This window comes from Cucurbitaria berberidis (genome assembly GCF_010015615.1).
Source record: "Cucurbitaria berberidis CBS 394.84 unplaced genomic scaffold K460scaffold_2, whole genome shotgun sequence".
NCBI lineage: Eukaryota > Fungi > Ascomycota > Dothideomycetes > Pleosporales > Cucurbitariaceae > Cucurbitaria > Cucurbitaria berberidis.
In genome coordinates this window covers 5445819-5470802 of record NW_024468936.1, presented here as the reverse complement: position 1 = coordinate 5470802, position 24984 = coordinate 5445819, and the positions used below count along the sequence as shown (strand labels likewise).

General features: G+C 50.4%; 6 protein-coding genes across 6 annotated transcripts; 4 read left to right on the top strand and 2 right to left on the bottom strand.

Annotated features, from left to right (window-relative positions):
* Nucleotides 1-1225: 1225 nt before the first annotated feature.
* K460DRAFT_404218 (uncharacterized protein) lies at nt 1226-11034 on the top strand (the record flags this gene model as incomplete). Its single annotated transcript, XM_040936705.1, has 4 exons — nt 1226-1572; nt 1619-7593; nt 7650-10646; nt 10697-11034. The coding sequence occupies 4 exons, from the start codon at nt 1226-1228 to the stop codon at nt 11032-11034; spliced, it is 9657 nt and encodes a 3218-aa protein (XP_040791523.1).
* Nucleotides 11035-12490: 1456 nt separating this feature from the next.
* K460DRAFT_353881 (uncharacterized protein) lies at nt 12491-13237 on the bottom strand (the record flags this gene model as incomplete). The annotated part of the gene is made up of 1 exon (XM_040931748.1): nt 12491-13237. One exon carries the CDS (start codon nt 13235-13237, stop codon nt 12491-12493), a length of 747 nt encoding a protein of 248 aa, XP_040791522.1.
* A 557-nt stretch (nt 13238-13794) lies between these two features.
* On the top strand, nt 13795-15394 carry K460DRAFT_404216 (MFS general substrate transporter; the record flags this gene model as incomplete). The annotated part of the gene is made up of 3 exons (XM_040936704.1): nt 13795-14066; nt 14177-15020; nt 15170-15394. The coding sequence occupies 3 exons, from the start codon at nt 13795-13797 to the stop codon at nt 15392-15394; spliced, it is 1341 nt and encodes a 446-aa protein (XP_040791521.1).
* Nucleotides 15395-16245: 851 nt separating this feature from the next.
* On the bottom strand, nt 16246-17472 carry K460DRAFT_276497 (peptidase family T4 protein; the record flags this gene model as incomplete). The annotated part of the gene is made up of 1 exon (XM_040928117.1): nt 16246-17472. One exon carries the CDS (start codon nt 17470-17472, stop codon nt 16246-16248), a length of 1227 nt encoding a protein of 408 aa, XP_040791520.1.
* A 495-nt stretch (nt 17473-17967) lies between these two features.
* Nucleotides 17968-20067, top strand: K460DRAFT_364885 (uncharacterized protein). The gene has a single exon (XM_040933080.1). The coding sequence runs from the start codon at nt 18226-18228 to the stop codon at nt 19786-19788; it is 1563 nt and encodes a 520-aa protein (XP_040791519.1). The 5' UTR covers nt 17968-18225; the 3' UTR covers nt 19789-20067.
* Nucleotides 20068-20754: 687 nt separating this feature from the next.
* On the top strand, nt 20755-24875 carry K460DRAFT_353877 (leptomycin B resistance protein pmd1; the record flags this gene model as incomplete). Its single annotated transcript, XM_040931747.1, has 4 exons — nt 20755-20952; nt 21002-21064; nt 21242-21353; nt 21403-24875. 4 exons carry the CDS (start codon nt 20755-20757, stop codon nt 24873-24875), a joined length of 3846 nt encoding a protein of 1281 aa, XP_040791518.1.
* Between the last annotated feature and the right edge of the window lie 109 nt (nt 24876-24984).

Here is a 24984-nt window from a genome sequence, read left to right as displayed (position 1 = left end):
GGAGCTTCGTCAAGAAAGGTGTTTGATTGGGTGCACTAATCAAAATGCATAATTGTTCATTGGACATTAATGAAATGAATTGTTATCGGAGAAACTTGAGCGAATGAGGGAGGTGCTATGGGCGATGGCGGGATGGAAGGTGCAGAATCGGCAGCGATCGGGTAAACGATCCAAACCTCACGCGGCGCGTCTTCAGACCTCTTTCTCATGTCAACCGCTTTTGCGCCTGCCAGATACTCATATGATATTGGTTTTCCGTACTCCTCCGCGAGATGCTTGGCTGTCCTACCAACGATGACCTGCTGGCGGGTGCTTACATTGCCCCCTGTCCCTCCGTTTTGCTTGATCGCGTTCTCCACCTACTCGGCGAATCCAATGGTTCGGAGAGTCAGAGATGATCGAAGCCATTGGGACCAATTCCTGGCTGATGGAGAATGACGTCGTGTGTTTAGCAAATGGGTCACAACGTAGGTGGTTTGTTTTTTGCGTGATCACCGCTGTATAGCTTCTCAGCAATGGCTTCCACATTATCCCCTTGTCGTCTATTTTCCAGATTTTTGTCCTCCTGTTAGTTTCTGTTAAGGAATACCCACATCTCCATACTTCTCTACATTCTCTACATTCTCTCGTTTATCGTTTTTGTCTGCCGAGCTTGAATGCTCTTCCCTGTCCCAGTCTCTCACTCCAATATTTCATCCTGATGCGGTTCGCTATATCAAACGAAATACGGCGTGCAAAGAGGCGTTGAAGAAGCGAGTGATGGGAGGAGTATTTTTAGACTCGCATCGCATGCGGACGTTAATGTAGCCGCTTACTACATGCACCTGTTCGTACCTCGCCCCGCGATATGCGAAATTCATACCCACCACGTTCACGATATGTTACCAGCACTCTCTGCATCGCGCAAATGACCTACTTTGAGAAAGTCACCGACGTGACGGGAGGATGAACAGTTCAAAATGTAGCGTCACTTCACCGCTCATAGTGAACTAGGACCCGCGCTGCATGTACCCGTCGCCTCATCTCGCGATGCTTGGCACCGGATCAACTTGCGACCGAGCGTACCTTCCAATTGGCACGTACCTTCCCAATAAGAGCGCAGCAGCCTTGTAGCCTTGCGCCTCATCGCCTCAACTCACCTCGCACACTCCGCCCAAGCGTGTTCTACAGTCCCTCATTTTTCCTGTAGACTAAATTCCGCCGCTGCTATTTGCAGTAGGCAGCCATGGCGCCTCCCAAAGGCATGCCCTTCCTCGATCAGTTGTACTATCATGTCGCCCTGCCGCGAAACGTCCCCGGTCAGGAGGACAGGAACCTTCGCCGCCTTGAGGAGGCACTTTTGGTACGATTTATCAATACCACTTCGAGTCTTTCCACGCATGCGATGCCGGAACACCAAAGCCACATACGAGCCCTCCAAGACGCACTGGTAACGTGCAAATCGCTGAATGTGGACGGCATGATTACAAGATCGACCCTACTAAGGGAGCTTCGCAATTTCACCTCGCGCAAGATGTTAATTCTCTACGCGTCCGCCCAAAATTGCGCTCTTCTTGTTTACGAACACTCCATGTAAGCCAATCACCATTCATAAAGGTGCCTATGCTGACTACTCAAGCGACTGTGGTGAACGACGCGTCGTCATTGAGGCGTTTGAAACCTCTGCCACATGCGATAAAGTCCTTGCTACCAAGAACGCGCTCCTATGGGACTTCCCTGGCTGTGCTGTATCTATCCCTTACGAGACCTTCTCGGAGGACTCGTTTCAAGAAAGCTTGGCTGCTTTCATGGAGCAGGCTAGCACCGAATACATCGCCAAATTTGCCTCCACAACGTGCAAAGCGGCCGCCTCACTCCCAGAAATTCGAGATACTTCTGACCCTGCCATCGTGTCTGGTCTGTTGATGACGTTATTGGAAGCAAACGGTAATGCTATACAAGTACCAATTTTGCGAAAGCGTGTGCGCGACACGGTATCGTTCGACAAAGCGCGTAAGCCATGGCGGAGGTCCCCCTTCTATCTTGTCATTCGGGTAGCCATGCAGCGCTACTTGTATAGACTTTTCGGAGCGGATATTGGGCGGCTCCACTACAAGTTCACCATGTGCCTTTTTCTCTCCCAATTCCTGGAAGAAGTTCTGAAGCGAATCCCTTTCGAAGCATCTTTCTATCTACGACAGAAGTTAGGACGCCGCCTCGCTAAAATCGATTCAGACGCCGATCAAGCTACTGAAACCACAAGGAAGACTTACGTTCATCTAGTTCGATCTCTAGAACCAGGATTCAACGGTATAATATCAACAACGGGAGGGTATCTGAAGTCAGTGTGGCGAAACCACAAGCAAGCGTGTGAACGCAAAGTTCCACTCTTGCGCCGACACGCTTATCCTACGGAGCTCAACTTACGACTGACTAACAGCGCTAAACTTCTCCGTGGAGTTCTGCTCCATCAGGCCAATGACACAAACATCCAACCGTACGCGGTTTCTGACTTGCTGGAGCAGTATGAGCAATCTCCCGCTTCCGTCAAGCCCTATATGGAAATTACACGCCGTCATATCTCCATATCTCAATACCACGAGGACGTGATTGCACCGAAATTGGCTACTGCAAACGCTGAAGGCTCACGCTTCATCGTGGAGATGAGCAAAGTTATAAAGGAGTACGTGCGAATAATTAAGGATTCAGCGGATGGGTATCCTGATCAGAAGAGTCAAATGCTCCTATATCTCTTCGAGATATGGGTGTTGATGGACAGGGCAGCCGTGAAGCTTTACCCACTTCTGGAGGAGTACCGTTGCGGTTTCGATTACGATATTCTCGATCCTATACAGCTGCTCACACTCCAAGAGCTGAATCGTGTGCAAGACGTTCAAGCCCATCTCACCGCGCGAAACCCGTCTCGTCAAGGGTTCGGATGCAAGACCATTTTCGACGATCCTGGGGATTCCTGTTTTGCTGCGAGATATTACGACTGTTCTGACACATCAAGGGATCTCCTGGAAATGCGCGAAGATATCGAGGAACATGCTTCTTATAGGTTCGACGCCAAAGAAGTCGAATGGGAGAAAACAACGCAACTATACAAGGATCTAACCGAACAACGAAATGAAACAGATTGCCTTTGGGACCCAGTTGTTCTTTGGGACGGCACAACCGAGTCCCAACACCGGTGGCCCTGCAAACGACATGCTCTTCAAGACAAGGCGAACAATTTGAGGATCAAGATCTACGAACATCCATTACCTGGTTGGGAACCGGCTGCGAAAGCAACGCTCTTTGAGCTGAGATGTCCTGAAGATTTTGCAGCGTATCGAGATGCCACCTGGTTCATCCTTTCCACGCTATGTCACCCACCAACCGCTTGCCTCGATCAAGTTTCCCTGATCCGAGAGTACTCGCAACTTCGTCCGTATGCCAACGATACTACGTGTAACGTCGTCTTAGGGTCCGAACAGAAGGCACATGTCAAGACACACTATTCGGGATGGGAGTTCCCCATTGATTTGTCTACTGTACGCCGGGTCTGCGGTCTGAAGCCGAAGTACTACGATACTTCGACTCAAACCTGGACTGGCAACCGAAAAAAAGCTTCACTCTGGCATCATTTCCCATTGATGCTACCAAACGACTCCCCGCTTCAAGTTTTGAATCTTTCTTTCCAGGACTGGCCTACGTCGAATCTTGTTCAAGCGAGCCAGGCTGATTGTCCTACTGACCAGAATGTACATGAATTCATGGCATGGCAAGGACTTCTAGTTGGGACTCATTCCCGGTGGCTGGATCTCTTACGCGAAATGGGGTCCACTAGCCTCAACTTCTCAGCAGAAACGACTTGGACTTTGGTACATCGCCTGGCTCTCCAAGTTGGTCCTACCACTTCAAGCGATGATCCTCGACGGGACGTGCATTCCGCGATTCTTGACTATGCCATCTGTTCGAAACTTCTTCAGCAGGTTCAACAACGACTGGAAGCCATAAATCGGAATTGGCGTGAGCCAATTCAAATGGACATTCTCATTACGATCCTTTCCAAGATCGCTTCGCTTTCGGCAACCAGTACTGTTAGGTCTGAGGCCAAGGGCCTTCTCCAAAAGGCACGCCGTATAACTAATACCTGGCGTGCAGAGCTACAGTCAATTATCACCGAAGACTCCAAAGTTACTCAATTCGCGGTTTGGGCGTCGCTTTTATGCAAACGAACGTTCCATCTGAACCAGGACTTGTTACTTGACCCTGAGGCCCTTCGCCACTTCATCGATGCTTCAATATCTTTGCATTACAACCTCACAGGAGTGTTCAGCTCAATGCCATACAATCTGCGGAACGCGATCATCCTGGATGTATTGTTCGCTTACGAAAACCGCGGCTTCATTAAGAATGCCATCATTGCAGAGTCGGTAGCTCTCGTTGGCGCCGTAGACAATCTTTGGCACATTCCACAAGACCAGAAGGCAGTCAACCCTATTCCACAGCCGATCCCTGATACATCGTGGTTCCTACTTACAGTAGGTTCGGAAACCATGAGGCACTCCTATTCTGTGCACTATAATTATCTATATGGAACCCTTCTCATTGATGGGAAGGAGATGGGTGCCCTCCCACTAGCTTATCGAAGTCATTCAAGCTATGGCAAAATGTTCGGGAATAAGATTCCCATAGTCTTTCCCTCGCCGCTGCATGGTATGTCTTTCGCATTGTTAGAGCCCATGAAAAACGATCATCGCATCCACCTTGGTTTTCGCAACAATGTGACTGGTGGTAAAGACATGGTTATCCGCGCAGTGCAAAAAGGCCAACTTTTGGAGTTCATACCGCCCTGTATCTTCGGAAATCAATCACCTGATCTTCCTGCACCTTTGCTCGAAGGATGTTTTCACTGGCTAAATGTTCACACTGGTCAGCTAGAGATACGTCGACAGGATATCTGGGCATCAAAGCCAGGCAATTGGTCCATCGTTGGTATTCATACGGGCTTACATCAGGCAATTCGATTTTACGGAGAGCCAAGAGAGGCGAGGTTACTCGACCCATCAAGTGCCCTGGCTCGGGAGATCACACGAATTTTCGAGGCTTTTGAGCACCCCGATTACATCACGGTGTTTGCTTCAAGAGATCTTGGAGTAGCGGTAGAGTTGAAGCGTTTGGAACTAAGCTTCTTTGTCAACGACGTGGGGCTTCTGTATTCCAAGCAACTTAGTGCTGTCATTCTACAGAATCAAGATGCCGGAACGTGGTATGGACTCAGGAGTAAGATCGTTATTCAATCCATTGCGAATCGTCGCCAGAAAAGCATACTTATCCCCTTGGGAGACATTCGAAGCTCAAGGGAGGGACATCACGTGTCAGTTGAACTAGAAATGGGCAGCGGTGTCTATCTAAAGTTCGGTATTGACGAAGTACTCGGTCGTATACATTGCCCTCCTGAACCGAGGCTGATATACATGAAAGCTCTGCTTCACGCGTACACGTCGCATGTCATGTATGACCCGTTGACAAAGCGCACTGGCTCCGAGGAAACCATCCATCTCCTTCAAACGGGCTCTTACTTTCCCTGGAGTCCGTTGTCTGATGAAAATGTAAAAACGTTGAAGCAGATAGCGGATCTATCGCCTCTACGAGGTTATTATCCCAAAGATGGACGGTGCATGGAAACGGTCACTTGGCAGCCAGCCCTCCCAGTCTCGATACAGGATGATCGGTATCGTGCACTGATTGAGATGATACTATCAAGATCTTCAGACCTCTCCAGCTTCTTTCTCGGTCGACTACCTCATATTCCAATGGAACTATCTCCCGGTAACCCTCACCTGGAAGTTCGGGCCATGTCGCGCAGCCATGCGCACAAATTCAAGCAAGACATAGTGTACCACGCGCGGGACAATCGAAAGACGACACTGGATCGAATAAACGTCATTGAAATATCCAAATTACTTCTCAGATGGCAGCCGCACTGCTCCGATGGGCCAACCCTCCTATCCCTCCTACACGATGCCCCAGTCGTCGGCGGTTATGACAAGTTTTTCCAAAAATGCCTCCTCTCCGAACATCTTGTGGTAGACGTCCGAGCGGATTGGGGCGCTCTCGTGCAGAGATTTCTCGATTGCACTGCTAAAGATCGTTACAAACTGATGTTCCTTCTTGGCCCAATGGTTTTCTCTATCGATGCAAACCTGGATTTAATACGTATCCTTGTCTCTTTTGCCATGATACCGGAGATAAGAGCGCTCCATCCACCACAGCATCCCGCTTATCACCACTTCCGAGCCGATGGAGTTCCCAAAGCTGATTACCTTGTCTCATTGATGGCGAAGGCGAAGATGCCTTTCTCAGAACTTGGCTTCAAGAAGCGACATCAAATGGTGGTTGCGAAGGGTCATCACAGTGAGTGGGTTGACAAAAGCTGCGAGTTGCTTGCCTATTCGATACAAAAGCAGTGGCCGAGTCCCGAGATCGATCTCCAAGAATTGGTGTATATCGATTCAGCGCATCTCAATGTTGAAAGGGCTCTGGCCGACCTGTCTCCCGAGTGGATCCGCCTCACGCGTAACCATGAACTGGCAATACATCTTGAGAAGGTACAGACAGTTCTGGACCGGGTCACTGCGAACGAGGCCACCGTTCCAGGGTTGGGTCTTCCGGTCCTGCGCGGTGAAGAAGAGATCCTGTCGCATCGCGCAACATTATATCCAACGCGAGTGAGGGACCGTGACAACCCTACCCTTTCGCGACTGTTGCATAATACCCTTGATCTATTTTCTGCACCTGGACTCACCTTTCTCCCTCATATCACCACCAACTCGAACGTCTCCACGCTGGCGATGAGATCTGGGAACGTCCCCGGAGACCGACTTGGACTTCAACGATGCGATGGTTGGAACAAGAAAATACCTAGAGATGGTCCTAACCGGGTACCAAACGTCCAGAGGCCGCGGTTCAAGCATCATATACACGAGATTAGCTTGCTTCGGAACATCGTTGCGAGCTTTGAGGGTACTTCTTCTTTCGTGCAGTCACGATACGCAAAGGAATTGAAGTTGAGTATCAATGCTCTACAAGGCTACTTAAGTAGACGCCCGGAAGATACTCGTGCATCAGACTCTAGAGTAACGAGTCTTGAGATTATGCCTGCGAAACACAAAGCTATGGGGGTGGCAGAATATATTCGAGGTACCCTTCAAGCACAAAGCCCACAAGCGAAGTGGCTCCAAATGGTTGATTTGTGGCCAAGAATGACGACTGTGGACTTGCTCACTGAGCTACGAAGTACTTCAGGCACTGTATTTGGAGAAGGCGCACGGAAAGCCCTTGTCACCTTTGGGCTAGCTATTAGCAAATGGCAGCACCTACTCCGAATTCAAGACGCCCAAAAGAGACGCAAAGAACAGCAGGAGCGAGACGAATTGGCCAATCAAGGCCACACCAACTGGAGCCCTCTCATCTACTCAGACTGGCTACTTCTCGAAATTGATGGCGATATCCTTCTTCGGGAGGAACAAGTTCAGGTAGCCTTAGCAACGATATCACCAGAGTCAGGCGAAAACTCGGTACTCCAACTGTTAATGGGCAAAGGAAAAACCTCATGTATCTTGCGTAAGTGTCTCGTAAAACTTTTCGCGGGTATCTATCAGCATACTGACCTATCATAGCTATGGTGGCCGCTGTCTTGGCAAACCAACTGGATCTTGCTCGCATTGTAGTTCCCAGACCACTCCTCCTACAATCGGCACAGGTTATGCAAGCTAAGCTAGGAGGCTTGGTTAATCGCCAAATTATCCACGTTCCCTTTTCTCGCAAGACACCGACAACTCAAGCTCTCATGCGCCTTTATCGGAAACTACATTCTCAGGCTAAGGACAATAGCGGTATCATACTTGCGCTTCCTGAACACATCCTGTCATTCAAACTGAGTGGGATGCAACAACTTTGCGACAATCACGTCACAGAGGCATCCACGATGATCAGAACCCAGAAATGGCTGGACAAGCATGTTCGAGACGTTCTGGATGAATGCGATGTATCTTTTGCGATTAGAACGCAACTAATATATCCATCTGGTAACCAAATGACTGTTGACGGCCATCCGCTACGCTGGCAAATTACGCAAATGTTATTACACCATGTGAAAGACTTCTTACCAACCGTACAAGCACGCTATCGCCGCAGCATTGAAATCGTGGAGCGGGGTGTCGAAGGCTTTCCATTGATTTACTTCTTACGCAAAGACGCAGAGGATTTTCTCATTGAGCTCTTGTTACGCCTGATTTGCAATGGGCAGGCTCAATCAATTTTGCCCTGTGCCGAGCTTCCGGAAGCTGCTCGACAAGATGTGAAGGCATATATATCACTACCAATGGTGCGAACCGAGGTAACCAGTAGGGTCATCGAGTACCTCCGAGATCAGAAGTTGATGAAGATCGTTACACTTCTGCGAGGGTTATTTGTGCATCGCATTCTGATATCTTGCCTCAAGAAGCGATGGAATGTGCAGTACGGGCTTCATCCTAGGCGAGCTCCGATAGCGGTACCGTATCTAGCGAAAGGCGTGCCCTCGCCTACTGCCGAATGGGGTCATCCTGACGTTGCAATCGTTTTGACCTGCCTATCGTTCTATTACCAAGGACTCACTATTGGTCAATTCAAGCAAGCATTCGAGCAACTTGTGAGATCGGATGAGCCCAGCGTGGAATACGAGAAATGGATCATGAATTCCAGTATACCGAACGGATTGGATGATTTCGCGACTATCAACGTCGACGACAACTGGCAGCTCATGGAAGTCCACCGTTCCATTAGATCCAACGCCGATTTGATCAACTTCTACCTCAATAACTTTGTGTTCCCTAAGTACGCGAAGACGTTCAGCCTCAAACTCCAGGCTTCGGGCTGGAATCTGTTTCCATCTCTGTCAGTCCATGCAAAAGGATGCCGGGTCACAGGGTTTTCTGGCACGAACGACTCTAGGCACCAATTGCCTATGCTGATCAAGCAAGCAGATCTGCCGCATCTCGAGCACACGAATGCGGAAGTACCGTTCTACTTACTAGCACCTCGAAACCAAGGCTACGTTAGAATGACCCACGTGACGGGAGCGCGTTGGACGGAAATCGATCTACTTGATCACCTCACGAATCGAGTCAAACGCCCTCAACAAGAGCTCAGATACACAGAAAAGATCAGAATTCTCATTGATGCAGGGGCGCAGATCCTCGAGCACTCGAATCGCCACTTCGCCAGCGCTTGGCTGGAGCGTGACACCACTGAAGCGGCCGCCGCTGTATACTTCGGTGATGATCATCGCGCCTGGGTAATCTATCCCAATTCAAACAAACGCATGCCTCTCTTAGCTTCACCATTCGCTGATAGTCTGGATCGTTGTCTGGTGTACTTGGATGAGTCGCACTGCCGGGGCACAGATCTTAAGTTGCCTACTGACGCAAGGGCGGCTCTGACCCTAGGTCCACACCTAACTAAAGATGCCTTGGTTCAGGCGGCAATGCGTTTGAGACTACTCGGGCAATCACAATCCGTCATTTTCTATTCGCCTCCCGAAGTTCACCAAGGCATACTAGACCGTTTGCAGAAGGACGAGTTCTTTCTACCAGACTCCGCAGCCGTACTCCAATGGGTTATTGGTCAGACCTGCGACACCATCGAACAGCAAGACCCGTCTTACTTCGCACAGACATCTCATTACCTGAAGCAAGAGCAAGCTCAACTTGAGTACCCCGAATACCTTGAGGATGAACAATCACGTGTCGGGTTCTTGGCCGCGGTACGTATCAAGGAGTCCATGTCGCTCAAGCAATTATATGAGCCAAAGACACAGCGCCATACGGCAAATGCGATTGCATGGAATCAACATCTGCAACCTTTTGCCAACGCGTTGCAGCTTCGGAAGAAGCACTTCCAGGACCGTGGTTCTGCGGTACATGCTTCGGTACTTGAAGAGGTCGAGATCGAGCAGGAGCGTGAAGCAGAGCGCGAGGTGGAGAACGAAGTTGAGGACGTCCGCGAAACACAACGGCCACCGCGCTTTAGTGCCTGCAAGATCTCAACGCTGCATGAGGACGTCAAGCACTTTGCCACCGAAGGCAGGTTAGTTGCCGGCAGTGATGCCTATAACCCAATGTTCTCGGTACTTGGACGCACTGCGCTGGGTACGAAGCATGCTATTTCTGTGAATATGAATTCAAATCTCTGGGTGTCCAAGCAGTTTACCCGAACGGTCGATACTTATGAGTCCAATGACAACTACATCAGGTCCTGCCATTGGGTCCTTTGGAGCTTCATCAGCCAGAAAGCCCTCATTATCAGCCCTGAGGAGGCCAACGAGCTAATTCCGATCTTACGTCCGAGTACTTCCTACAACGCCGGCGTTGATATTGGTGTTCATCTTGTTCTCTATTCTACCCCCGTCACCCGAAGGATGCTCCACTTCAACCGCCTCGACTACTATGCCATTCCCTCTCTCCCCACAGATTTCAAAGCTCCTGTCTGGCTCAGTGTCGAGTTGGGGATCTTTTCCGGTCGCTTGCACTTTGAGTGGGACGAGTATCACGAGCTCCTGAGTTATCTCGGTCTATGTCAAGACCCCTCTCCAGACTTGCAGAAGCAGGCGTTCGCTCCGAAACCTCTTACATTCCGTAAGTACTACTAGTAATATAGCTGGGATTACCCACTGACATAAACTTAGTTCACGAGTGGATCGCACTTCGTCGCAAGGGACAAGACTTTGAGCATACGCCCATGGGTTTTGTCACGACGGGAAAGCCTCTGACTGCGAACCATCCCTTCTTTCGTGCACTCGCACATGATGCCTGTGATCCGGACATCCGACCTCAAGTTGCTCGCATCACTTCAGGACATGGTGATGATGGTGAGATCGAAGAAGATGACGGTGACCACGACGATGATGAGTTCGTCCCAGCTGTCGAGCATATTGATGACTCGGACGTTGAGGATGAGAGGTTGGAGTCGGAGGACGATGGAGAGTATGTTGATGCTGCTGAAGCCCCTGAGGACGCAGACTGAGCAAGCGCTGTTGTAGCGCTAGTTGGAAGCAGCAGGTTAGTGTAGCATAAATCAAGAATGCCCTGTCCGTACATTCGGCTGGCATTATGCATAATCTTCTAACTTGTACAATTGAGATTGGCGAGACCTCTGTGCTATATGGTGTTTTTGTCAAAAAAGTCCATGGCAACCGAATCCACACAATAACCACAGCGAGATCCAACAGCGCCTTGTGGGGTGTTCAACCTTTGGCTTGAACTAAATACGCCTCTCTTTTGCCTGAACCGCGCTCAACAACCTCAAAGCATGGTACGATATGCACAATAGACCTCTGTATAATGCTCCTCTCACTAAACTGGCTCTTTCTTTTTCCGAATCTATACTAATATAATTACCAAGCATGATGAAGCTATCGAGACCCCTACAATACACTATTCTTGACCTTTATCGAACCTCAACCTGGAATGTATGAGCGGTGACCTCAAGATACTGCGATTCATCTACCAAGGCAATATTGTAATCCAACTCTTCATCTGCGAGAAGTCGATGAGATTGGGAGCATTCGTATCGCGCACAGTCACCTCGCAACGGACGGGCTCATCGCGAGCGACTATCAAGGCTGGTTCGCGCTTTTCTTCCTGGAAATAATTGTTGCCTATTAGGGGACTAAAACGTCCGCCTTTCCACCTGAGGCTTGTCTTAGAGTAGAAGCAATGCATGAACATGGTCATCCCAAAGAGTCGACAGATGCAGCATTTTGAGATTCGCAGTTCCTCCGCCAGCCTCAAGTTTAACGGCTTCTGATTGAGAATACTTAAATATCTAGTTGATTCTATGGAATATTCGAATAACGATCGCAGCAGTAGCGGAGTTCACGCTGTAGGCGAAGGCCATCGTCAAGTCTTCCAATTGGCGATTCCCGTATTATAATGTTTGATACTGCAATGAAGAAGAATAGACTAAGCTCAAAGGCAGCAACGTTGTAGCTTACGAGTGAAGCTTAAACGTAAGATCGTGTAAAGTTTAGAGCAGGCTGAATCAGAGGCAGTAACAACACAATCCGCTAACCGATCCAGAAAAGGCTGAGCTGCACAATGACACGAAACGAGGCAGCCACGAATGAGGTGTTGGTCTGCCACACACGGATAAAGCCCTACCGGGCTCATAGCTGTTTTAGTCCACATTCTGCAAGGTATCACAATCCTAAGGGGTTTTTAAGGGTATTTTCTACTGAAGAAACACGCTATGTCGTCATTGAACCATCAAGTCGCAGAAAGATACAGAAGCCCCAAAGGCATAACCATATGAAGAAGGAAAGCTTCGTTATCCATCACCCGTGCCGATCATCCAAATCGCACACATTGTATTAAAGTCGTAACATGAAAAAGAGACCCAGCCAGCTAAGGAAGAAGAGAAGTGTGGCCCGTGAGACCAATTCGTATATCAGCCATCCCTACAATGACGCCCGCTTCGTGAATTATGGGGTGTATGGCGGCGGGGGATCCCGCTCACCCAACTGCGTCGACACCGTCGGTGCATAGTGTGGCCGTCCATCACCATGCCCGTACGTCTGCCAATTGTCATCAACAGTATGCCCTCCTTCTGGACCGGTAGCCATCGCATACGTCAACGACGGCGACGTAGGTGTAGGGCCGAACGCAGGTGTCGACACCGAGAACCCTGCATTCCCATAGACGCTGTGTTGGGGTGCGGGCTGTAAGCCGTTCGTGTGCCTTCGAGGAGGGTAGGCAGGAGTCTGCTCTTCGGGGATGTCTTGAGGGCGCGAGCCGTTCGCGATGGGCATGCGTGAAAGTGTCGCGAAGGAGTCGGTGCGTTGAAGTGACGGTTGTATTATGATCTGCGGTTTCGGCTGCGGCTGCGGCACGGGTCGACGGGGTATATTGAAGCTCTGCGTATGCGTAGGTGGTTGCGGGCGAGGCTGATGCTGGGGTTCTGCCTGATATGCATACTGGGGTTGAGGGATTGCTGCTACAGGAGGAGCAGAGTACGCGTACTTGTGCTGTGGCATCATGGGCTGCTGATGGTGCTGAGGTCGGTGTTGCGCCTGGGTATTCCATCCGTTCGCTTTCGCACCAGGAAATGTTTGATGCCGCCTTTGTTGGGTTTCATGTTCCAGTCTCTGCTGTTCAACTTCATTCTTCTTTCGGTAGTGTCGGTGAAGAAGGTAGCCACCTGCGACTATCTCTAGTCCGCCGAAGATCATGATGTCGCCCTTGAGGTTGATGATGCTGTCCCGGAGAAGGGAGAGAAAACGGTGGCTACGGAACGTAGAATGATGTGTGTGAGTTGTCGAGGATAACGAGGAAGGGGAGAGTGTTTGATGCCATAGTATCGAATATGTGCTCAGCCCTCTAGTCAGACTCGTACGGGAGGAGCTATTGGAGCCGGTTCGCCCGAGCGTGGTGGCGGAGTACTGAGGATGCAGGAGCGATACTGTCCAATCATGGCGACTCGCTTACATAGCCAGTCAGACAATTGCACCTCTAACCTCTAGTACTCGAGGTCTTCAAACCTTGTCGCGCAAAGCGGGCATGTAAAGTGTGGAAATGTCGACGAATGATCAACGGTCCTGCGGGCCGTTCTACCGTTGTTGGCGGGGCTCCATGGGGATGAGGCGGAGAAACGCAGATCGAGATTCAGCGACATGTTACCAATTACAGTATAGCTTGCGAGGCAACTCCAGGATATCAGTCGAGGACAACTTCGTCTTATGTGGTTGCTTCGTCGTGGGAATATCCTCAAATCACTCAGTTCTAAATTATGTCAACGCAAACGATTGTGGAAACAGCACGAGAGCCAGCCACGGCTCCTGAAGAAATCGAGCTGCAACCCGTACCTCGCAGCACTGCAAGACCCGACGGCGAAGGAAAGACTATTAACGATGAGACAAGTCTGACAAAACTCAACTTGCTCAAGGTCATTGCAGCGAGCATTGCCTTCTTCTATGCGGGCAATAATGACGCAAGTTTGGGAGCTCTTACTCCATATATATTAAGGACTTACAATGTAGGCACGGAGTATGTCGCTTTGATGTAAGTCTATCAATTCAAAACATGGATTTTGGAGTTTCTGGGCGCAAATTGGACCGTTGGAGGCCCTACTACACAGATTGAGCACTCTGTAAATTGCTAACGATTGCCAGCTACGGAGCAACGTTCCTTGGGTGGCTCCTAGCAGCCGCAACAAACACCCATCTACACCGCTATCTAGATCTAGGAGGAATTCTCACACTAGGCGCAGCCATTCAAGTCATCGCCCACGCGCTGCGGTTTTGGACTCCTCCATTTGCTCTATATGTCGTCACCTTCTTCCTCCAAGCAGTAGGCATGGCCTATAACGAATCCCACGCAAATGCTTTCGTCGCCTCGATCGAGGGCGCGCATCGACTCCTCGGTTTTATCCACGCCATGTACGCCCTTGGCTGTCTGATCGCACCGTTCGTAGCCACTTCTGTGGCTGCGAGGTTGGGCGACCGCTGGCCACTGTTCTACCTGTATCTAGTGGGCATTGGCGCTTTGAACACGGCGGCGGTCACTTGGACCTTCAGGGATAGCGTCAAGCTTCATCCGAGGTCAACAGCAAACGAAGATGGTCAGATTACCGAATTAGGGAGCCGGAGGAAAGCCAACCGTGATATCATTGAAACGCTGAAATTACCATCGGTATATTTGCTCTCTTTGTTTTACTTCTTCATGCTTGGAACTGGCATAACCGCTGGCGGCTGGGTCGTAGAATATCTGATTCAAGCACGCAATGGTCACCTTCCAGACGTTGGATACGTCCCCGCAGGTCTTTGGGGTGGTGTTTTCCTTGGTCGCGTACTGCTCGCTGAGCCCACTTACCGGTTTGGAGAAAGGCGGATGACGATGGTATATTGTGCCTTGGTACTTGCACTACAATTGGTATTCTGGCTGGTACCGAGTTTGATTAGTAGTGCGGTTTCCATATCAATTCTCGGCTTCTTCTATGGCCCTATGTTTGCGACGGTGAGCACCCTCTCATTTATTGACAATCCCTGAGGGTCCAAGCATTGATGATTGCCTTCTACACTACTCAGCCTTTCAGCAACACCTGGAGGCTTTTCAGACCGTTTAACTCCCTTATAAACCCTTGTGCATCATGCTAATCTCCACAGGGTATGTCAATCGGCTCAAAGCTTTTTGCGAAAGACATCCAACCGACCGCTCTAGGCTTCGTCTTTGTCTTTGCCCAGGCTGGCGGTGCCTTCTTCCCCGCTGTTACAGGGGTTGTTGCGAGCAAGGCCGGCGTCAAAGTCATGCAGCCCATCCTCGTTGGCCTCATTGTGGCACTGGGAGTCTCGTGGGCTTTGGTCCCGAGGGTTAAAAAAAGGGGCGAATAACAATGTTGTTTTGACCGTCGAACTTTGACACTGGGGGAGCGGCTCCTCGTGACTCTTTTAGTGTGAAAGTTTGCACTTGAACTAAGGGTTGGACTTAGATAAAGCGCAGATATATCACGAAGACAGTGACGATAGATCCAACTCCAGGCAGAATCAGTTATGAGTAGCGAACGCGAACAAAAAATCATTGAGCGGAGAAACTGTATAAGCACATTGACAGCGAGAAGAACTTCAAGAAGGGATCTAGGAATCGCAGGGAACAAAACGGCGTGAGCCAATTTCGCATTCGTGATTAGTTCATTTCAAAGTATATCCGCTTCTCTTTGGTCTAGAATCTCCGTTTCTTTGTACTCTTCTTGAATCCATTTCGCGAATTTCCACGATCAATTCCCAAATATTGCGCATTTTGAATAGGCCCGCTTACTTGTCCGCTGAATCCCGGAGCCCCCTCACTTTCCTATGCCATCGTCGCTCTCGGGGTAGTCTCTTACAAACTGAATCGTAGGTCTGATCCACAGTCCTGTCTTTCTTGCCAAGCGTTGGCAAGAAACTTCGCTGGACTATTAATCGTCGCCCCTGCTCTTCTCCAGGGCATCCAAGACTTTGCAGCTCTGTGCTCGGCTTTGCCAGTCAGTTTAATATGCACTCTGTCGAGTCTTTTCTTAATTAGTTACCATTGGCTTCGAAAAGTGGAAAGCTCAACCGGCGTAGGGACAGCATGAATGAACACCTCGGATTCGATGCTTCTGACTTGGTTCAGCTGTTTGAAAAGCTATGCTCTTACTGATTTAACTATCCTGCGCGCTTCTCCGCTTGACATGCTCCACAGCCAGCAGCGGGCAGGGAATCGCCTACAAGTACTTCTGCATCAGGTCTTTAACGCGATCAGTGTTCAGCGCTTCGATTTTATTTCCATTACCCTCCATAGTCTCAGCCATGAACACGGCGTTATAAATTGCTTCCTCCACCGAGTCTGCAGCGGCCTCGAAAAGCGCATTGATAGTCTGGTCTTCCACCATCTGAATATCTAGTGTTTTTGCTACCCAGGGATCAACCGCCTCGCCATTCTCAGTGACGCCTAGAACATTCATCGTGTTTCCTGTCGAGAAAGCGAGGAAGATGTCGCCCGAGGGGTTAGTGCCCCACCCCCCGACGCGCGAGAGACCGACTGTTGCGCGTTTTGCTAGGCGTTGGAGCTGTGTCGGGTGGAGGGGCGCGTCGGTGGCCAGAATTACGATTATAGATCCGTCCTTCTTGTCTTTGGCTTCAGCTACCTTGAACAGCATTTTTGACTGTGCAAGCCGACTTGGGTCCGTGGGATTCTCGCGGAAGAGACGTTCTTGTTCTTCGTATATGATGCGACCAATTGGGGCACCGGCGATTTTGAAGTCCCACATCTTACCATAGTTTGCTTGGACAAGGGCGCCCACGGTGTAGGTTTTGCTGTCTTTAGCCGGGATGGTGCGGGAGCTGGAGCCTGTGCCCCCTTTGAACCAGTGACAGATCATGCCTGTTCCACCGCCCGTATTGCCCTCGGAGACACGCTCACTGCTGGCGGCGTCGATTCCGTCAACAACATGCTGGGGCGTAACGGCGAACTTTGTGACGTCGTGTAAGAAGCCGTCAAACGTTTCCGCCACCACAGGTGTAAGGAACCAATCCGCTTTTCCATTTTCATCTGTGTGCTCTCGAAGCCCATATTCATATATTCCATTGTATGCTGACCCAACCCCCAAGCTTCCCGTGATGATGATGGGCGAGCGCAGAAGTCCCGTCTCTTCAATCCAGTGACTGCCAGTCATTTCTCCAGAGCCATTGAAACGGAAGATGCCCGCGAAGCTTGCATTTTCGAACCAGTCTTTCCCAGGGAGAATGGTAGTTACGCCGGTGTTGATAGCACTCGGAGGTGCGTTAGGATATTTGTCAGACTCGTGAATAGATTGCGTCGAGACGAGTACTCCAGGGACATCGGTCAAGCTGTTCTTTGATCCAGGGGCATAGCGACCTAAGTATACGGTGGGTAGGACATCACGGATGCGCTGGCGAGGGGTGGATGTTGACGTATAGGGTGTAGACATGTTGAGCGGCAGTTTAGGCTGGTAGTGGCAGATTGTCGAGAATAAGGATGGGCAGATGGGAGTTGCAATCAATGAATTGAAGATGATTTTAGATGTTTATACTTCGCCGAATACAACCTAGGCGGGAGCGGATATGATATTTGGATAAGCTATGCCCCGCTGCGCTCATCTCCACATCACCAAATCTCCACCTACTCGACGGCTTCTTAGGTGTTCGGGACTCCTTTGGGAAGGTCAAAGTGATGGATAGTAGCCGGAGTCATAGATGCACTTCAAACTGAGTCAGACTGTACCGTAGTAGCATAGATGTGTGGACGTAGACGTAGACGTGAGTCAGAGTAGACTGGAGGGCCCAGGTGAGGTTAGCGTGCCTTCGGACTCGCTTCTCCGCAGATGTGAACTGGGCTTTATGCCGATCGAATTCCGATGCTTTTGATTCATGTTGTATCGGCTTATTGTGTTGAGGTGGCTGCTCTGTCAAGGTCTAGCATGATCCCCGCAGCATTCTCATCCTCCTTGACGTCATTGCCTCCAAGTGCCAAGATCCATCGTCTCTGTTCCTGAATCGCAAGCGTCGCTTCAACAATTCCAGCTTCCCCATGTCGGGCTAATCCCGACAATGTGCCGTCTTGAACGGGTTGGCGAAAATGAACAGTTCCCAGCGATCCCCGCTTGCGGGGGAAGATAAGAGTGCCATCGGACCCGGAATCTTTCGAGGTCACAACAGCCAATTCAACAAGCAGTCGCATCACAATGCTTCCCCTGTTACTCGCGGTGGCTCTCCTGTCCTTCATTGGAAATGTCTCGGCCAGCTATGCATTCTACGTGGGAAAGGCTCTTACGCAAGATGGAAGCGTCCTGATCGGCGGAACTGGCGAGGAAGTGTCTTCGCACTGGCTCGAAATATTTCCTGCGAAGGACCACCCCGCGAATGCGACTATAACCGTCGGAGTCACTAAGGATGCATCAATGCCTGGGCAGAGGATGAACATCTCTCAAGCGCCACACACGTTCCGCTACCTATCGATGGAGTATTCCGACTTCGAGGGTTTTCCGGCACCCATAACCAACGGCGGCGTCAATGAGAAAGGCGTCGCTGTGCGAGATGTCTGGGTGCAGAATAGGGACGAACTGGTCGCTATGACACCGAATCCGCAGACGGGCCTGCAGTACTCTGACCTTGCTCGCGTTGTGCTCGAACGAGCGAGCACTGCACGAGAAGGCGTTGAACTCATCGGGAAGTTGATTGCTGAGCATGGGTATGCAGACTACGGAGGAAACTCACATCTCATTGCCGACGCAAATGAAGGATGGGTCGTGTTGGAGATGTCAGGGGGCAAGAAGCTTTGGGCAGCAGAGCGACTCGGCGACGATGAGGTGCGTGTTCTCTACCCGGGATACATCGAGGACTTTCCAGTGGACTTTGCGAATAATACCAACTACGCTGGATCTTCGGATATCGTCTCTTTTGCCATTGAGCAAGGCTGGTGGAATCCAAACGGCACCGAACCTTTCAACATCTTTAAAGCGTACTGTGTTCAGGGCGAGCGCTATAGTGCCAGAGATGGAGGCTTCAAGTACATGTCTCAAGGTGCTCTAGAGAATACAACCCGGGCTATGGCTCCGGTAACCGAGAAGGACCTCATGGAGCGTGTTCGCGATTACCGGATTTCAGATGACGAAGCAGGCTACGGTCAAGTAGTCTCTCTACATGCCGACATGGATCCAGATCTTATCCGCATCTGGGTCGCTCCAACAGGCTCAGTTACTGCCCCTTTCAATCCTTGGTGGCTAGGTGTGAAAAGCGTCCCACCAGAGTACGGCCAACATCGATACCTAACCAAAGATGCCGCATCGACGTTTCTAGATCCCGACTTTCAATATCAGGAAGCGACACATTTCGCCGGACGTATTTTCAAGCAAACCTTGTACTACACTTGTTCTGACCCGGAAGCTTTTCTTCCGATCGTGCAGAAGATGCTACACGGATTCGAAAACGCCTCGTTCGGCGACCTGGAGTGGGTAGAGCGTAGTGCTCAAACACTGGTAGAGAACGGACAGCGAGAAGACGCACTGGATTTGCTAACCTTTTATTCTCTTTCAAGAGCGGAGAAGGCACTAGCTCTTGGGCGAACAATGGTGGATGCGCTTGACGCTTATGTGAAGTTGACAGGCCAGTTTCGCATGCCAGCAGGCTCGCACATCAATGATCCGGGGCTTGGGGCCGAGACCGTTAATTGCTTGGTCGGCTTCGATCCGGACCAACCCGCCGAGCAACAAAAAATTTCAAGGAGGAGATTTCGGAATCAGCGTTAAAACGATGGTGAATGATCGCTGTGGCTTCATCATCCGAAAGGTGCTTTCCGCGCGTGACGCTCTTGCCTAGCTTACCTTGAGCAATGCTCGTTGGTTGGAGGACGATGAGCAGAATCTAATTAGAGTTTTCAATCTCGATCGTCAAGCTTCGCGATCTCGTATTCAAGCTCCGTATTCATGTCCAAGCTTCGTAGTTAACCTGCTGCCTAACGTATTCACGCTGGCCGCGCTAGTTTAGCCGCCTCATCCGCGACACACAATGCAAGCAGATCAACATGCACAGAGTGGTAGTCCAGTTAAAGACCGTCGAAAGATGGATGTGGCAGATTTTCAGGCAGCGATTTCCTTGTCTGCGAGCTGTTTCGGTGGGTCAAACACCCCGTTCCGTAGCCACCATGTCAATAACGGACAAAGCCGCTCCGACCCCCGATTTTAGGCAGACGCGTAGCGATGTTGATATTTGAACTCAATTTCGTTGTCGTCTGTCGCTCTTCGATGAACTGATCCACTCTGAAAAAGGGTGCAAATTTCCCCTTCGCTTGCCCCTGTTTTACACGTCTAGCATTCGTTGTTATACACCAACTTCTTTCCCCACTTTCACGTTCTATTCGCTCTCTCGCCTTTGTTAAAGTTTCCTGTGCGACGACTACAGTATTCACTTCTTGTATCTCTAAAAAGCTGGAATCGCGAAGCCCTCGACGGTAAGAATTGACAAAGGGAGCACGTAGTGTCGCATGCGAAACTGCACGTGCCATCCACTTTAGGCAAGTCATTCGCTTTCGGCAAGATCCCTGCCGACCGAAAAGCTTGAGGCAATACGCTAACTACCATCGGGTTAGCGAATATCGACGAGGCCCCTGTACATCCAGACCAGCTCCTTCGCTCGGTGGCGCGGGCTCCAATCTCGAGGCGTCGGGGGGTATTCTGTCTCTCGTCACGACGACACGGCATGCAGCGTTGCTGACCATGGAGAACAAGCCCTCAGCAACCTCGTCCGGCGTGGCGATCGACGAGAAACATGGGCTGCCGTCCGAGGAGGAGGTCAAGCCACCTCTGGCTGGCCTCACCGAGCAAGAGAAGGAGATCATCGAAAGACAGCTGACGGCGCCGACTCTCACAGTTGGGTACTTTTCATTGTTTCGATATGCGAGCCGGAAAGACAAGGTAAACGACGTTAAACCTCTGGAGACGGGCGAAGCTAAGTGTTGAAAAGATGGTCATGGTTTTGGCCACTATAGCATCAATTGCGGCGGGTGCTGTGATGCCCCTTATGACTGTAAGTGTCTCAGTTTCTTTCACATGTCGTATATCGCAATCAATCAGTGCTGGAGACAGCTTGGAGTGCGTCATGTCATCAATGTCTTGCGACTTCCTGTCAAGAGCCGCAGTCGTTCAGAGACTGCCTCTCTAACTAGCTCGAAACACACATAGATCTTGCGCTAACCGGATATAGCTTGTATACGGTAACTTCGCTGGGTCCTTCACCAGCTTTTCAGTCAGTGCAGTCGCTGCAGAGCATTTCAAACAGCAGATTAACAAATTTACGCTGTATTTTGTGTACCTGGGTATATATCCCGTCCGATACAGCCGCCTCATTGACTGACGCTGGCCTAGGTATTGGATCCTTTGTAACTTCGTTCATCAGCATCGTAGGCTTCTCGTATACCGGCGAGCGGATTACACGCCAGGTGCGAGAGCTTTATCTCAAGGCCATCTTCAGACAAAACATCGCCTTCTTCGACTTCCTAGGATCTGGGGAAATCACCACTCGAATCAGCTCGGATATGAACCTAGTCCAAGATGGGATTGGCCAGAAAATCGGTCTCTTCATTACTGGAGTGTCGATGTTCGTTTCGGCCCTTATCATTGGGTTCATTCGGTCATGGAAGCTTTCTTTGATCATCCTTTCCGGCGTGTTTGCGCTCGTGCTCATGATGGGCGTGTGTGGTGCGTTCATGAAGAAAGCACAGACGCTGTCAATCGACGAGTACGCAACAGCAGCTTCCTTAGCCGAGGAAGTCCTCTCTTCAGCTCGCAATGTTGCCGCATTCGGAACCCAGAAGCGCCTCGAACAAAAGTACAAAACTTTCGTCGACCGTGCATCAAAGCTTGACTATACAGCGAAGTTTTGGCTCTCGATGATGATTGCTGGCATGATGGGCGTCCTGAACTTACAGCTCGCGCTAGCTTTCTGGCAAGGAAATCGGTTCCTGCACAAAGGGGAAATCGGCGTTGCGAATATTTTGACTGTTGTCATGGCTCTCACCATGGCAGGAATGTCGATCGGTCAAAACATGCCGCACATACAAGCCTTCGGCGGAGCAACTGCCGCAGCGACAAAGGTCTTCAACACCATCGAGCGCAAATCACCAATCGATCCAGAAACCAACGATGGCGAGATACCCGAGAGCTTCGTTGGCAACATCGAGTTCAAGAACATCAGGCACATCTACCCGTCTCGGCCCGATACGACAGTATTGAAGAACTTTAACCTAGAGGTTCCTTCAGGCAAGATGATTGCGCTCGTAGGAGCATCTGGGAGTGGCAAGTCCACCATCGTTGGTCTCTTGGAGCGCTTCTATCTTCCTATGGAAGGTGGGATATTCTTGGATGGCAAGGATATTACCACATTGAACCTTCGATGGCTGAGGCAGCACATGGCCATCGTCAGCCAAGAGCCGATCTTATTTAGCATCACCATTTACGAGAGCATTGCGCATGGCTTGGTCAACACTGAACACGCACACGCTTCAGACGAGAAGAAAACGGAGCTCATAGAAAAGGCAGCGAAAATTGCCAATGCCCACGACTTCATCAACCAGTTGCCCAATAAGTACCAAACCAACGTCGGCGAGCGAGGCAATCTTCTCTCTGGTGGGCAAAAACAGCGTATTGCTATTGCCCGCGCTATCGTCTCAGACCCAAAGATTCTTCTCTTAGATGAAGCCACAGCAGCTTTAGACACTAAATCCGAAAGTGCTGTACAGGAAGCCCTTGACCGCGCATCGCAGGGAAGAACAACGATCGTTATCGCTCATCGTCTCTCTACTATCAAGAAGGCCGACAACATCGTCGTCATGGCAATGGGTGAGATTGTAGAGCAAGGCACGCATGATGAGTTGATCAACTCCAAGGGCGTTTACGCGAGTCTCGTCCAGGCGCAAGAGCTCACTTCAAAAATCAAGCCTGTCGATAACAGAATGTCTGTAACGAGCGACCTTGAGAAGGAAAGTGTTGAATTGGATGCTGAGAAACTTGCGTTAGTTCGAACCGCAACCTCTGCTCCATCTGTTCTTACGATGAAGAAGAAGAATGAAAATGACGACTACAGCACCTGGGAGCTAATCAAGTTCAGTTGGGAAATGAACACCAGCGAGCACTCGACAATGGCCATCGGACTGGTCTTCAGCTTCCTAGCGGGGACGAATCCAGCCATCCAGGCGATCTTCTTGGGCAACTCAATCAACTCGTTGCTTTCTCCGGCTACATCGCTTGGTGGATATGGAGCTAACTTCTGGGCCGGGATGCTCGTCATGCTCGGCGCCCTCATATGGTCTTTTTACTTTGCTCAGGGCTTGACGCTGTCCAGAGGATCCGCCCGGCTGGTTGGCAACGTCCGAACACGGGCGTTTGGAGCCATGCTTCGCCAGGATATGGAGTTCTTCGACGGCGAAACTGTCACATCAGGTGCTCTCGCCAACTTCCTATCTTCCGAAGCAAACCGTCTTGCCGGTCTCAGCGGCTCGACTCTCGGTACGATTATCAGCTCCGCTTCTGCGATAATCGTCTCTATCATCGTGGGCTGCTCTTTTGGCTGGAAGCTTGCTCTTGTCTGCTCTTCAACCATTCCTCTGGTAGTTATCTGCGGATACTTCCGTTTCTACGCGCTCATCCGTATGGAGAAGCGCACCAAGGAAACCTCCGATGCTGCATCTTTTGCGTGTGAGGCAGCCTCGTCAATCCGGACCGTAGCCTCACTCTCGCTTGAAAACCATCTACTTAACGAATACCATTCGAAGCTTGGCAAACAAGCCAAAGGTAATCTCAAGTTCACCAATGTGTCGGCTGTTCTGTTTGCCACCTCACAAGGTCTATCGATGTTCATATTCGCGTTGGTATTCTGGTACGGTGGTAATTTGCTGTTGAAACAGGAGTACAACGTCCTGCAGTTCTTCATCATCTACTCTGCCATCATCAACGGTGCCCAGTCCGCTGGCGCAATCTTTTCTTTCGCACCAGATATGGGCGAAGCGCGCGATGCTGCTAAGCTCCTCAAGTCTTTCTTGAACCGTGTTCCAAAAATAGACCATTGGTCACCAGAGGGTAGAAAAATCGATAACCTTAGTGGCAAGATCGAGCTGCAAGGTATCCGCTTCACATATCCTGGACGACCGGACCACCCCGTCCTACGAGGAATCAGTCTATCCGTTGAGCCTGGGCAGTTCATAGCTCTTGTTGGCGCCAGCGGTAGTGGCAAGTCAACCGTTATGCAGCTTTTCGAGCGCTTCTACGATCCCACAGCGGGCGCCGTGCTGGTCGACGATGTCGACCTCAAAGACTACAATCTGCAAAGTTACCGTTCACAACTAGCGATCGTCAGTCAGGAGACAACTTTGTATACTGGTACGATAAGGGAGAACATTCTCGCGGATAAGGAAGACTTGGGCGACGAAGCGGTGGTGCAGGCGTGCCGTGACGCCAACATCTTCGAATTCATAACCTCACTACCAGATGGTCTCAATACCCTCGTTGGTGCAAAGGGCTCCCTTCTATCAGGTGGCCAGCGGCAACGTATAGCCATCGCCCGAGCGCTTCTGCGCGATCCCAAAGTCCTGCTTCTCGACGAGGCCACCTCGGCACTCGACTCCACATCTGAGCGCGTCGTGCAAGCCGCCTTAGACTCTGCCTCTAAAGGCCGCACCACCATTGCTATTGCGCATCGCCTTAGCACGATTCAACACGCTGATTGTATCTATGTATTCGATCAAGGCAAGATTGTAGAGAAGGGAACCCATGAGGATCTGGTAGCGAAGAAGGGTGTCTACTGGGAACTCGCTAAACTACAGGCGATGGGCGCGCCACAATAACCATTTTTGAATGTTTCTTTTTAATAGACTTGTAATAGGCGTTGTGTAAATTAGTTTCTTATAGTAAACAGGGAACTCATATCTGGACGCACACCGGAACTTTCCCAAT

Coding starts and splice junctions, on each gene's coding strand:
- K460DRAFT_364885 (XM_040933080.1), top strand. CDS start 18,226: ATGCTTCCCCTGTTACTCGCGGTGGCTCTCCTGTCCTTCATTGGAAAT.